Raw genomic sequence first — 14157 nt, forward strand, 5'->3', positions numbered from 1 at the left:
CGGGGTTTATTAGATTGGACATAATCATCTTTAAATAAGGCAGCCCCCCCTCCACACCCCTCCTTGGGGGGGGGGGGGGGGGAGCGGAGCGCCTCGGGGCTTTCTAGATAAGGGCGTCTAACGCATCACCCGCTCCCGCAGGCAGAGCCGGGCAGCGCAGAGAGCCGCGCAGGGGCCGCCGTGCCCTGGGAACCCCGGCTGCAGGCAGAAGGGGGGGTCCCCGCCGCGGTGCTCTCGCCCTCCTTCTCCTCCTCCTCCTCTTCCTCCTCCTCCCGCAGGAGCAGAGGGGAGGAGAGCGGTGCCGGGGAAAAGTTGGGGGCAGCGGCAGCGGCGGGGGCCGGGGGAGGATGCCCCGGCGCTGCCGCCCGCCGCCCCCCTGAGCGCCCCCTTCCCCAGGGCCACCCTCCCCCGCCTTCGTCCCCAAAGAGGATGCTGCGCGGCGGGGCCCCCCTGGCCGCGCTGCTGCTGGCGGCGCTCAGCCTGGCCCGCGGGGACCCCAGGCCCCCCGACCCCTCGCCGGTCTCCGGTTGCGGGATGGAGGCGCCGAGACGCCGTGCCGCCCCCCCGCATCACCCTTACGGGCTGTACCCGCAGGGTCCCGGCGTGCACGGGGTGCTCGGCGCTGCGGCCCCGCCGGGCTCCGGGCGGCCGCGGGGCCGGAGACCGCGGGGAGCCGGGGTAGGCGGAGAGGAGCCGGGGGGCGAGGCGGACGGCCAGGTCCGGAGGGAGAGGCTACGGGGCCGGGAGCCGCAGGTGCTGAGTGCCCCCCGGGAGCGGCTGCTGCCCGCTCTGTACTTCTCCGGCGGCCGGGAGCAGCTGGCGGCGCGGCCGGAGGCGCTGCCCGACATCCCGCGGGAGGAGTTCACCCTGGAGGTGTGGGTGAAGGCGGAGGGCGGACAGAGCAACCCGGCCATCATCGCAGGTAAACCTCGTCCCGCCGGCGGGCAGGCAGGGAGGGATGGGGACCCGACCCCCCGCGACTCCCCCCCCAAAAAAAACCCCAAAACACCTCCGTGCAGGGCTCGCCTCCCTTCTCTGCTGTGGCAGGTGAAACCCCGCGCCCCCACCCATGTCTTCAGAACCCCAGGCGTGAAATATTCCTCCTTCCCTTGAGACCAAGCCCTAAAACTTCCCCTCCCCTCTCTTTCCCCCCCGCCCCGTCCTTCCAGCCCGGCCCCCGCGCCCCCCTCCCTCTCCCCCCCCTTTTCCCCCCCTTCCCCGGGGTTCCTATCTAGTTTCTCCCTCTCCCCCCGCCGGGAGCTGGAAGATCCCTTTGGGGGAGACGCTCCGCCCGACCCCTCCCTACTTTCCCCATTCCTCCTTCCCCGGGGCCGCGGGCACGTCGGTGGCTTTCCGGGGCTCCCCGTCGGGCTAAGCGGCCGTGGCTCCCCGCTCTCCCCGCCCGCCCTGGCCGGGCTCCCGGCGAGTCCCCGGGGCGGGCGGCCGCACGGTGGCAGCCGCGCCGCACGCACGGCGCCGGGCCCGGCATCCTCTCCCCACGGGCTCCCGGTTCCGAGGGCTCTGCACAGCGGCTCCCGGAGAGGAAGGTTTTTCTACCGGGAATTACTCCTTCACCCCACCTAGCTAAGAAACAGGCAGGTGATGGAGAGCCTGAGGAGATAGAGGGGACTGTCACATGGGCACAGAGCGGAGCAGATGTCACCTCCTGCAGTGGTAGTTCATGCGGTTGTGCCAGGACAGGCGTTTGTGGCAGGGTACAAGCCTGGCAGGACAGCACAGTGATGCCGGGCAGGGCTGGGAGTGGGTGGCAGCGCCAAGATGTACTACTCCCATGGGATGTCTGGGGTCCCTCTCGGGACAGCATGGGGGCTGCTGTGTTTCTGTGCTGCCCCGGCCAAGACGGCTTGTTGGGGAAACCTTCCCTCTATCCTAACTTTTCCTCCACTTGCAATATCTGCACTGAACCCCTGTCTGCTTTTCTCACTGACTGGCCTCTTTCATTAATTTATCTCCCTGGCTCGTCAGGGTGATAGCCGTGCAGAAAAGGGAGGAGGGACAGGCTAGAGGCCGGGTGGCAGAGGCGGAAATCAGCTGTGTACAGGAAAACTACCTGGTGTTCACCTCACTCTGCCTTCCCACAGGGGCTCTTGCTGCCTCCTTGCCGGCAGGCAGCGGCTCAGGATGCGTGAAGCACACTTCCCAGCCATCGCACGGGTAGCACAGCTGTTTACATCTGGAGGTCTGGCCTGCAGGTGTTGGGTTTTACTTTTCCCAGCTAGCCAGCAGGGGTTTGTTTTTAATTTTTTTTTTTTCTTTCTTTCTTAATTTCCTTGCGGAGGGTGGGACAGTTGTTAGTGCTGAAAATGCCGCCCGTGAGCGCTGGCACTCACTTGGGTAATATCCCCCAGCCTCTGTGCTCCAGGGTTTGAGTCAGCCCTGGGAACCTTCGGCTGTCTGAGTCACTGTCCGCTTCCCACCCTCTCCCTGCAGCTGGGACTGCGGGGCCCCGGGTGCGGGTGGAAAAGTGGGACAGGCCAGTGCTGCTGGTGTCCCGTGCGAGCAGGTGATGCAGACAGCTGCCAGCCCTTCAGCAGGTGCTGAGCCTGCCTCTGAGCTGCTGCTCCTGCTCTGTCGGTAGAGGGGATTGAGCCCTGAGGTGGTTCAAAGCTGTGGAGGACCTGGAGATGCTCCAGGTGTCCATGTGCAAGGGAAGGCAGGAGGAAAGCAGGGCAGAGCTGAGTGTCTTCCAGCATCATTACCTGGGAAATAAGGCGAGGTTGAGCAGCTCTGTCTGAACAAAGCAAGCTGTGCTGTTGGCTGGTATGACTGCTGTCTGGATTGAAGGCTCAGGAGTTGGGGTTTTGTGCTTGTAGATGTCACATTTTGCCTTAGAGCCACCCTGGATGGTTCATCTCTCTTAGCCCCTCTTGCATGGGGGGATTTCTGCTGGGGTATAACCCTAGTGCCCTGCCACAGCCACCACTAGGGAAGGAAAGTGGTCCCTCTTCCATGTCCTCATTTTGGGCAGCAGACGAGAGTCCTTTCATGTGATGTCATTTCTTTTTCCACCTTTTTTGTCTCCCCTCCATGCCTGCTCTGCTTCTGGTAAACCCCAAGGGGGTGTCCCTTTGTGCCAGGCAGGGTTTGTTTTTACTTGGATCAAAGATGGTTTTATGGTCAGAAGATCCCTCAACAGATGCAGCCCCAGACCTCTGCTGTGTCTAAGTTCAGGTCTCCTCCATGGGTCCCTGAGCTGCTCACCACTGCGCGCTCCGAGGGGTGAGCAAGCTTTCGGACCAGCTGCTCTTATGGCACAGCTAGGGCCTGTGTCAGACCCTCCAGAGCTTTAGCAGCTAATTTCCCCCTGGTATCTGAGTCTTAAAGCATGGCTGAACTATTCCTTGTGCTGAAAAGCTCCTGGCCCCAGTGGGAGGAGATGCTGCTTTGAGTGTTGTCCTTACCAACTTGTGCACTTCATCTCTTTGGAGGCTTTTTCTCCAACAGGCATCTTTCCTGGCAAACACCTTTCTCTTCATTTTTTTGCACTGTTGCCAACAACTCTTGTTCTAAACCCCAAAGTCATCACCCTAACATCACAAACCAGGTTAGAGCTCCCCTTTCCCACCTGACGGATCAGAGGCAGAGTTGCACTTACAGGTGTTGAGATTTCCTTGCACCTCCTCTGCAAACAGCTCTTTCCCTTCTTAGTGGGTTGCCCCAAGACAAAATACCAAGTTCTTTGGAAAATTCCAGGGTCTTGAAACTCGTCCCCTGGTTCTTTCTTGTGGAGGCCCTTGGGAGATGTCAGGACCTGGTGCTGGGTGGCTCTGCTTCACCATTCTGCTGTGGCTCCTGGCTGTGGGACGCGCTGCTCTGCCTGCATGCCCTGTGGCTGCCAGTGCACCAGAGATGACACCCCTGGTCACGTCTAGGAAGCATCAGCTGCTGCTGTAGTGGCTTTCCAGCCCCTGTTGTAGAGCTGACCTTGGCCTTACTTACATCCCTTGATGAAGTCTCCAGACCAGGTTTTAAGCTTGCTAAAGGTTCTTTTAGCCAGTTTTGAACTTGTCAGGCACTTCCATGCTTGGCTTGGCTCCAGCATGGGTTTGCAAGGATGCTAGCTCACACTGACTCCAGAAAGCTGTTCCACGCCTGATGCTGTTTGCCCTGTTTTTTCCTCAGTGTTTAATCAAATTTGGGCACTGTAAATCATTTCAAGGTCAAATGCATGAGTTTTCCTAAGAGAGAAGATACCAAGCCCTGTTTCCTCAACCCCAGTGAGGACCAAATACGAGAAGATGGCTTTTGAATGTGCAGATCTAAGCACCTTTCCACCAGCACTCAGCCCAAAAGTACTCTCCAGCTTTGCCTTCCCACGCCTGCAAGTCTCCTTTGACTGCCTTCTGCTTTTTGGCTTCTCTCCGTCTCGGCTTCCCCTGGTCTTTCTGCTTCCCTTTCACAATCCACCAGAAAACAAGAGTTGGCCAAAGCCCATCCACCCACGGAGGCTTTGTGCGTGGCTGCCTTTGTAGTGAGCGGTAGCAGGGATCCACGCCCAGGGTGGTAACAACCTTGGGATGGCCAAGAGGCCGCCACCCATCTCACCCTTGGTGAAAGGAATGGATGGAGGGAGGGGTGTTGCTTCCTGAGGTGCAGCAGGGCTTGACGTGACATTTGCCAGCTATGAGGGCTGGCGGGGGAGAGGTGGGGTCATGGTAACCTGGCCTCAGGCACATCCCCTGGATGAAAGCCTCTGCCTCTCCCCGCTTGCCTCTTTGCAATCCCGGCAGCAGGTAGAGTTTCCCCAGACCATCATGCTGAGCATCCCCAGGAAAGGCAGCAGGATGTGGCAGGAGTGCCTTGTTTTGGCCCGTGATGCCCTGACACCATGGAGATGGGCAGACGGTGCATGTGATGGGAGCAGCACAGTGAGGGGCAGGAGAACCCATGCGGCAGGGTGCAGACACAGAGAGCAACGGGCTGGAGCATAACAAATATGGCAGCAGGAGCATGAAAAGGGCCTCTGGGCACGGCAGCAGGTTTCACCAGTATCGGGGTACTGTTGCATCTGGAAGCAATTTTTGGAGTGGGAGAGAAGGGTGCTCCCAGAAGATGCCACTGGTAGGGCTCAAAGCGTACCTTCAAGTTTGCTTGCCCCGGCTGATGTCCCCATGAACATCCTGGTTGTGGTGATGTAGGAGCCCAGAAACATTTTTTTCCAGGCAGTGGGTGGGTCCATTTGCCCTTACCAGTATTTAAGTGCCTTTGTGGCCACTGATTCCCAAGGGCATTCAGTGCCTCCAAACTTCTGGCTCTTGGCTGTGGGCACTCAGCAGCCTGAGTTTTGGGGAAAGTCAGCAAAGCTCTAGGTCTTTCCCAGCCTAAAACACAGGTTTGCAACATGCTTGGGTACACAGGGAGAGACTGACCCTGAAGCTATTCTTGGGGATGGATTTAAGCTCAGGAGAGCTTCAGGGACTGAGGTGTGCACTCACCCGGCTGGAGGCAGCGCATCCCTCTGTCTCCCTCGCCTGCCCATGCTGGATGCATGACTGGGAGGAAAACTGGAGCATAAAGGAGAGCTGTAAATCTGCCTGGAAGCTGTTGGGGAAGCAGTCCCTAGAGGAGGCTGTTTTGCTTTGGGTTGCTGTGCTCTAATTCTTAAAAGCTTTGGCCCACAGATAAAAAGCTTAGCCTCTAATCCTGTCCCACAGGAGAGCTGCTATTGAAAACAGTTCAGAAACTCCTTGCTCTTCAGCTTCACCTCCTGTCTGTGCTCTTCCTCCCCTCTCTATCCTGCCTCTCCATCTCTCTGCCATACCTCCTGGCTACTCCTCCTGCTCATCCAAAGATTTTGAACAGGGGCTGGGTTGTCTCCCCCGGTGCAGAACCCATTGCCCAGCGTCTGGCCACCTTCATTTACCCATGGCAGTGGCAGCAGGAGCCTCCCTGCAGCCCTGCCAAGAGCTGTCCCACTGCTGAGGACCCAGCTTGTGCTCTGGGGGGGAGTGGCAGTGCTCTCTGGTCCTCACCAGCTCTCTTCTCTCTCCATCCCTGTCCCCATCCCTGCTGCAGGCGTCTTTGACAACTGCTCGCACACAGCCAGTGATAAGGGTTGGGCACTGGGCATCCGCGCCCTGCAGCTTGGCGGCAAGAAGGATGCCCGCTTCTTCTTCTCCCTCCGCACGGACCGGGCAGCTGCTGCCACCGAGGTGACCAGCTACCACCGCTACCGCCCTGAGGCATGGACTCACCTGGCCGCCAGCTATGATGGGCAGTGGATGACCCTCTATGTGGATGGAACACGGGTGGGCCGTGCTGGTGGGCAGGGGGGGCCCCTGCACAGCACCTTCATGGCCTCCTGCCGCACGCTACTGCTGGGGGGGGACGTCTGGGGGACTGCGCATGCTTTCCGGGGACACTTGGCCAGGCTGGCCCTGTGGCGGAGCGCCCTGTCCCAATCCCATCTCCAGCGTGCCTTCCTAGAGGGGGTGGCCGGGGGGGTGGCTGGGCTGGCTCTGGCCGCCAGCTTCGCCACCCCAGAGGAGCGCTGGGCGCCTTTTCGGGAGGGTGCCTTTCCCCAGCAGCGGGTGCTGCCATTCCCTCCATCCCCTGTCCTGCGGCCCCTGGGCCCCCCTGCCTGTGGGCAGACTGCCTGCGATAATGTGGAGCTGGTCTCCCACTACAACCGGCACTGGCCGCTGCGGAGCGGGAAGGTGGTGCGGTACCGGGTGGTGAACCTGGTGGAAGATGGTGGCGGGCGGCCGACAGTCAGCCGGGAGCAGGTTTGGAGGCAGCACCGGGCACTGAGCGACGCTTTCCGACCCTACAACATCTCCTGGCAACTCAGCTTGCTGGAGGTACGCAACTCCTCGCTGCGTGGCCGCGCTGTCCTCCTGGGCTGTGAGCCCAGCAAGGTGGGCAATGAGCGCTGCGACCCCGAGTGCGAGCATCCTCTGACTGGCTATGATGGCGGGGACTGCCGCCGGTCTGGCCGCTGCTTCTCCTGGAAGCGCCGCGATGGCGTCTGCCACATGGAGTGCAACAACATGTTGGATGACTTCGATGACGGTGACTGCTGTGACCCGTGGGCCACCGACGTGGCCAGGACCTGTTTCGATCCCGACTCACCCCAGCGGTAGGTGCAGGGCTTATGGGGGGGAGGTGGCGCATCAAGGGATGGGGTGCACCCTTCCCCTGACACTCGCTCTGTGCCTGGATGCTTCTGACCATCCACTTTCCAGCATGGGAAGGTGGAGGAGTGTTTTCCCATGGGGACAAGAGATGTGGGCATTGAGGGCAAGTAAATCCTATGATGTGGAATGGCACCCCTCTGTGATGCCCTGACATTAATTGTTTTTCTCGTCCAAAATGAACAGGGTGTGATGGGGAAACCCCCTGAGGGGATTCTCAGTGCAGAGCTGGTGGTCTCCAGTGACATGCCAGCGGGACCACAGGCACCCCTGGGGTGGGCAGAGCGCCCCCATGCAAAGGGTGCAAGATGCCCTGACCCTCCTTCATGGGATGCAGAGGGGGATATTGCTGCCTCTTCCCCACCTTCTCTGGATATGTTTAAAACCTAATTTCTTATATTTTATTCAAAATGCCTTTTCCTGAGTACTGGGGTGAGAAGGAGTCAGTGCTGTTAGGTGTGAGGGGCAGGATTTGGTAAGGTGTAGGTTGGCATGCATGAGCCTCCCCAAATCTCGCCCTGGGGAGTTATGCCCGTGGGGAGATGCCCTTGGCTGGGCACAAGCAGGGTCTGATCAAACCCTGCACCTCAAAGCCAAATGGTGGTTTTGGAGCAAATCCCCCTCTTCAGGCAAAGGCACGAGGAGGCAGCTCGGTGCCGGAGGAGGATGTGTGCCTTTACCACATGCCGCAGGTGCAAAATGCCCTGCAAAACACACGTAGCTCTGTGGAGCACTAACACATGCCATGAGGGGACCCCTGCTTTCCCTGGGGCCCTTTGGAGGTGGGATGGAGAGGGGGACCCCCTCCACAGGATGGGTGACCCTGTAGCAGTGTGGTCAGTGGCCTTGGTGTGGTTGGTGGTTTGTGCATGCCTGCCCTCCTCCCTGGAGCCTCTGAAGTGCCGGCAGCCCCGCTGATGGCTTCCAGTGCTAGCAGCTCTGCCAAATGTGCTTTCTGGCTGGAGACAGGGAAGGGAAAAAAAAGTCATGGCTTTTCCTTTTTTTTTAAGCCGTTTCTGCCTCGGTGTCAGAGAAAATTGCTCATTCCCTGCTGCTGGCTCCCAGCAATCGGCAGAGATGCCCATCGGAGCAGGAGCGGTGCAGCATGGATGGCAGCATCTGGGCAGAAAAGCTGCAAGGGAGAGTTTAGGGACACATTGCTCCTTCAATTGTCTTCTTTCTCCTTCACTTTTTTTTCCCCTGGGTTGTGGGAGCAGGTAGGCTGTGGCCATAAATTCTTTTTTCCCAAGCCAACTTCTTCTTTCTGCTGCTTCCCAAGTGGGACACGGAGGGAGGAGGGAAGCAGGTGTCTCTCTGCTTGGGCAGTTGTGATGGGAGACGAGCAGCGCTTCCCTTCCTCCCTTCCTGACCCGTTTTCATATGTCCTTCAGTCATCTGAGAAAACATGTGAGGAGGATGGGGAGCCTTTCTCCCAATGCATCCCTCCAGCCATGGAGCCTCACACTGTGCCTCTGCCCAAGCACCCCCCCAGAAGGTGTTTTCCCGCCCCTGGAAGTCTCTTTGGTGACAGCCACCATCACCATCCTGTGCCTGCCTGTCCCCTTGTTTCCCATCCCTGTGAGCGATCATGGGCAGTGCTTTCCTGAGCACAGGGGAGATGAGCAGCTCTCCTGCCTGCACAATGGCTCTCCTGCTTGCACAATGTCTCTCCGCTCATGGTGGCCATGAGCACCCAATGCCACTCGGCCTTTGCTTCGGCAGCGAAAAGGCTCAGTCCTTGGCCTCTGTGTGCCGTTAGAGAAATGTTTTCATCCTCAGACAAGAAGGGCTCCACCTTAAATTAAAAAAGGCCAAATTTTTGCTGGTATGAATCAGGGCTTCCATTTGTCAGGATTTTCCCCTGAAAGTTGGGAAAGAAAAAAAACAAAACAAAACAAAACAAAAACCTTGCTTCTGTGGGAAAGGAATGGGAAAGTGGGAACACTAGGGAAATAACAAATCTTTTGCAATTTTCTTTCCGCAGACCTCATTGGTCTGCACAGAAGACAAGATTGATTGTAGGCTAAGCTCTGAAAAACAAAACTGGTGTGCCTGGCATTTGGGAAGTGTGGGGGCATGAGTTGAATTCCGCTGCTGCTGAGCTCTTCTGAGCAGCCTTTTGCCGGCTTCTTCAGAGATGCTGGTGGACACCCACCCTCCCTGGGCTCATCCCAACCAGATACCCCTGGCTTCTGGGGAAGAAAGTGTATGTTTGGGGGAAAACCGTTGAGAAATTGGTAGCGTGGCTTTGGGAAAAACCAAGGCAAGCTTGAGGTCATCCAAGGGCATGGCCAGTTGGGTGTTTTTTCCACCAAAGTTGTTGGATGAATCCCAAGATACGTGAGCAGGCGACCTTAGCCCAAGGGGTTTTGTTCACGCAGAGCTCCTGCTAAGCAAGTACCTCTAGGTTTGCTTGTAAGGTCTTATACTTAAACGAACCTCTATGAGGAGCGGAGCAGCTGGGGAACTTACTGAAGGATTTTTAGGGTGGAAGCCAAAACGGGAGAAATGACGCAAAATAAAATTTTTACAAACTGTGTAAGGGTGGCACAATAGGAGCCAGTTACTTCGATGTGAACAACAGCTCTCTGACTGTAACTGGAGGGGAAGAAGCGAGCGAGTGAGCTGGCTGCTGCTCTGCCAAGAACCTGCGCTTTCACGTACCTGCTGGAGAACCCCGTGCTAGAGCCCAGGAGGGAGCTGCAGGTTCGGGAGAGCTGGAAGAGAGGGAAACCCTGCTGCAGGTGGTGCTTTCTGATCAAATCTCCTTTCAGATCAAGGTGGCAAAACAAAAATTTTGGGATTTTTTTCATGGAGTAAATAGTATCTGCTGCATTTCATTTCAGGGCTCTCACAAAGAGCGGTTCAGATGTGAATGTTTCTTAGTGCGGCCAAAAATAACCCAAATGAGAAAGTCGGAGTGAGACACTGGGCAATTTCTTAGCAGCATTGTAGACAGATTCAGTCTATTTTGGTGAAGGGTCTTGATACCTTGTCTTGACTTGCATGACCTTAAGCACTCATGCAAAAGCTTTTAGCATCTTAGCACATCCCTTGTTTAAAACCTCCTTTCCTTGCGCTGCAGCTTTGAGAAAGGCAAATCAGAGGGAGAACAGTGGTATCTCTAGAGCTTCTTAGCTGGTAGACATCTCAGTATACTTGCAGGGTCACACTTACTGCTAGCATGTACTCTCACTCATGCTTAGCAGGGGAAGGAAATGAGTTTTGGAAAGAGGGATTATAAAGCTCTGGTGGGGATGGAACATGCTGTAGCTGAGGTAGGAGCTGCCCCCAGCTCTGAGGTAGGGGATGATGCTGCAATGATGGCAGTGTTGCTGTGCACAAGGCCAGGCCATCAGGCCAAGTCTTTCCTGCCCCTCCTCTAGTAGGGACAAGACAAGTCCCGCTGTGATCTGAGCCAGCTGGGCCACCACCCGTGCGTAAAACCCACTGATGGGACTGTGTGCTTGTGCCTGGAGGGAAACTTGAGTGAGAGCTCAGGTGAACATCTGAGTGGAGACATTGCTACAAGGCACCACCACAGGAGCCATAGGAAGCAAGTCAGAGACTTCTCATTCACCTTCACCCACCATATGGAGAAAAAAGGGACAGACAATGGCAGGAGGGCTGGCTGTTGTCATCCAGTCTTCTCCTGATTTAAAGCATTTTCCAGGAGTTGCTGGCAGTGCAAATGCCAGCATCTGGAGTAAAATTTGCCTTGATTTGCTGCAGACACGCATCTTCTCTCGTTCCTGAGTGCTGTTGTAATTGGTGCTCTTGGAAGAAAAGCAGCAACAGTTCATTAACAGCAATTAACACTCAGTGAGGGTCCCCCTCGGGCAGCTAGTGAATGAGAGTCTGGTGTGTGACACAGTTAATGTGAAAAGAAAAACTGGAAGGGAGTATGGAGAGCAAAGTGGGTAAGGGCAGAGCTGCTGGGTCTTTCATCTCACTACCCAAAGTAATGGCAGAAATAAGTGAAGTGACAAAAGAAGGTGAAAAATGATGAGGCATCTCCAGCCTCTTGGTGGCCTCAACTGGGATGACCACAGCTGTGATATTAAAGTGTACCTGATTAACAGGACACTTGATGAGCTTTAATGCAAGCTTAGCTGGCCTCCTCTCCTAAGGGAAGGATGCTTAATTGGGTAAAGGTGGCTTGGGAGCCTCTCGCTTTTTAAGTGGTGTCTTCAAAAATTTATCCAGATTATCCATGTCTCTCATAGACAAGCCCTCGAGGACGAACAAATCACTCAGAGTTATTCTCTGTCACCTGAGCAGCCCCTTGTCAGATGTTCAGCTGAATGTGGTTGGACTTACAGCATAAAAGGTGTAAAATTGAGAGCAGGTGAGGCAATGGTGGCATCTTGGGGCAACACCTGACCTGCCCAGACCTTAATCCCAGCCTGATGGTAAGACAACATTCAAATTAGCCGCTCACTTCCCCTCCACTTTCCCTTATTACAGGAGCCCTTAGCAGGTCTTTCTCATAGTGAAAGAGGGCAAATATGTGCAATGTTATTTTAAAATAAAATTAATTAATTAATTGGGAAACAACCTGAGGCCACCAACACTGTTGTGGAGCATAGTTTCAACTGGAGACGGTAGTTCACTCACTGCTTGTGGTGGTCTGTCACTTGAAGGACAGATGGAGAAGTGTGTGATCTGCGTGCTATCAGGTCAGTGGGACTGCAGGTATGACCTCTTCCCAGGGGAAGGTGGTACTCAGGTACAGCTGTCTGGCAGGACTGTGCAAGGTCTCGGGGACGCTGGTCAAAAGCAGAGGGTTCCATATCTCACTAGGACCAGAGCTCTGTTGTGTTACCCCAGGGAAGCAGACTAGTGGGGCTAGAAGAGGAACACAAAGGTGTAGAGGTGTCTGGGTCCAAGGGCTTCTTCCCAGCCCCTGGTTTTGGCACTAGCCAAAACAGCTTGCATGTATGGCAGCGTACTGCTGATGTCCCTATATCTTCTTCCATGCATTTTGGGGTGCTACAGGTAGGAAATAAAATCTACAGCAGCTCACTCCTTTTGTTCCCGAGGTTGAAGGCTCGAGGGTTAATTTCCAATAAGCCTCTGCTGGAGAATGGGTCTTGATCAATCCTGAAAGCCTTTCTGCAAGCATGGAGCTGCTAGGCAATGTTCCTTGAGGAACCTGCATGTGAGTGAGGGGAGAAGATCCCTGCCCAGTGGCTCTAGGCAGCCTGGGTGCTTTTGGGGAAAACAGCTGCCCCAGATGTGAGCTATTGTTCTAGCAAACCCCACTGTCCCGGAGGCTGATTGTATCAAGATGGCAATTGTGAAGGAACAGCATGTGTCTGAGGGCTGGGGGGGGTGTCACTCTTTGTCCTGATGTTCAGCCCTCCCCAGGGCTCCTCTTTGTCTGACTGTACCCTTGCCCGCAGGCACAGGACCTCAGCCAAGACCCTGGCCAGGCTAGTGAGACCCCAGGAACTGAAACAGCAGGCCGGCGAGGAGCTCGGCAGCTGTGCAGTGGGACTCCATTACCTCGGCATTGATGGGGTCTCTGGGATGATTTATCCTGCGTTTGGGTTGGCACACTGAGCCGCAGCCATTGGAGTTGTTAAGCGGACATACAGCTTTTAGTTTTTCTTGGCCCAGCCGCCACCATTATTTAGGAAATTCAGTTGCCCCTTTGCAGAGAGTGATGGGGCAAGAGGGAATGGGTCTGGCAGAGCCCAAACCCACCAAGATGGCACAAGGCAGAAGACTTTGCTGGGAGGCTCTGGGGAGGGCAAGGATGCTGAGCCTGTGCGACTCTTGCCTGCCAAGGCCTGTGCTGGGTACCAGAGAGAGCCTCGGATTTTTTTTGTTTGTGGTTAACATACGATCATTACATTACAAAACTTCCACAATAAATTATCTTGAGTCCTTTTTATATCCACGAGGAAGGCATTTTTAGAATGCTGGCTTGCACACGCCGTGCTCCGGCTGGGACACCCAATTGCCTGGACCTAAAAATAAGTTGGAGGCTTGGGACTAGGTTTTTCCCTTTTTTCTTTTTTTTTTTTTTTTTTTTTTTTTTTTCTTTTAATAATATAAAAACCAGGGGGGAGTTGTTTGACTTGAAGATATTTCTTTTCCTCTTTTTCTCTGTCTCAGTCCCTTTCCTGACCAATATCAAGGCTGCAAGTTTTGCCCTTCAGTAAGAAGTTTATGGTGAATGTAGCAAAGTTTTGGATCTTTTAGCAAAACTGGGCACTACCGTCATGGTGAAGAGTGCCTGAAGGTGGTTTATTGATGACAGGGCTGTGTGGTTCCCCTTCTAGAGAAACTGAGAGCTTTTAGCTTAATGCTCCTGGGATCATCATCCCTGCTCAGCAAATTCATCCACTGTTGTCAGCCCCGTTAAAGGGTCCTTCTCCTCTCCATGCCCAGGAGCTTCCCTGCTCAGCCCCCTGAAGCCCACACAGCGCTGAGGGAGACCAGGGACATTGCACCGACCTGTGTTATCCCCTCTGCCTTCTCTCAGCAGATTGTGAACTGCGCTGTAAAAATTGGCCTTGAAATTTGGGCTCCTGGGGACATTGATCTGCTTGCAGAGATCTTAGGACCTCCCTAAACCTTGAACGTTGCTTTGTATTTTTGGTGCAGGCAAAAAGTAAGAGAAAGCTGATTTACACTAAATGTACTCTTCTGGGTTAGATGGGACAGGGCTTATCTGTGCAGCCTTAGACAGGCAAAAAGTGCTTAGTCCTGGCCTGGGAAGTTTTTTATTTTTCTTTGAAACAAATAATCCAGGCAGAAAGTAAACCATACCTGGCTTTGTTTAGCTTGGAGCCTGCTCTAGAATAACTTGCCACTGTTAAGTTCTGCCTTGCAAAACCGCAAAGGGCTGCAAACATTCTTCTCTGTTTCTCCCAGCGATTCTCGCTTGCCCTCTTTCACACACGTTCTGTATAACGCCAGTGTCTTGCCAGCCAGCATCAACATTATCAAAAGAAGGCGAGTGCTTACCCCGCACAGTGGATAGCGAGTCTCT

At 55.2% G+C, this 14157-nt stretch overlaps 1 protein-coding gene across 1 annotated transcript in view; it reads left to right on the forward strand.

The window, feature by feature from the left end:
- The first annotated feature begins 429 nt into the window (after positions 1–429).
- The window catches only part of PAPPA2 (pappalysin 2), a 90259-nt gene continuing 76531 nt past the window's right edge, over positions 430–14157 (forward strand). The window contains exons 1-2 of the mRNA XM_074152677.1: positions 430–922; positions 6037–7099. Coding sequence (XP_074008778.1) covers positions 430–922; positions 6037–7099 — 1556 coding nt within the window. The remainder of the gene's footprint in view (positions 923–6036; positions 7100–14157) is intronic.

This window comes from Numenius arquata, chromosome 8 (genome assembly GCF_964106895.1).
Source record: "Numenius arquata chromosome 8, bNumArq3.hap1.1, whole genome shotgun sequence".
Lineage (NCBI taxonomy): Eukaryota > Metazoa > Chordata > Aves > Charadriiformes > Scolopacidae > Numenius > Numenius arquata.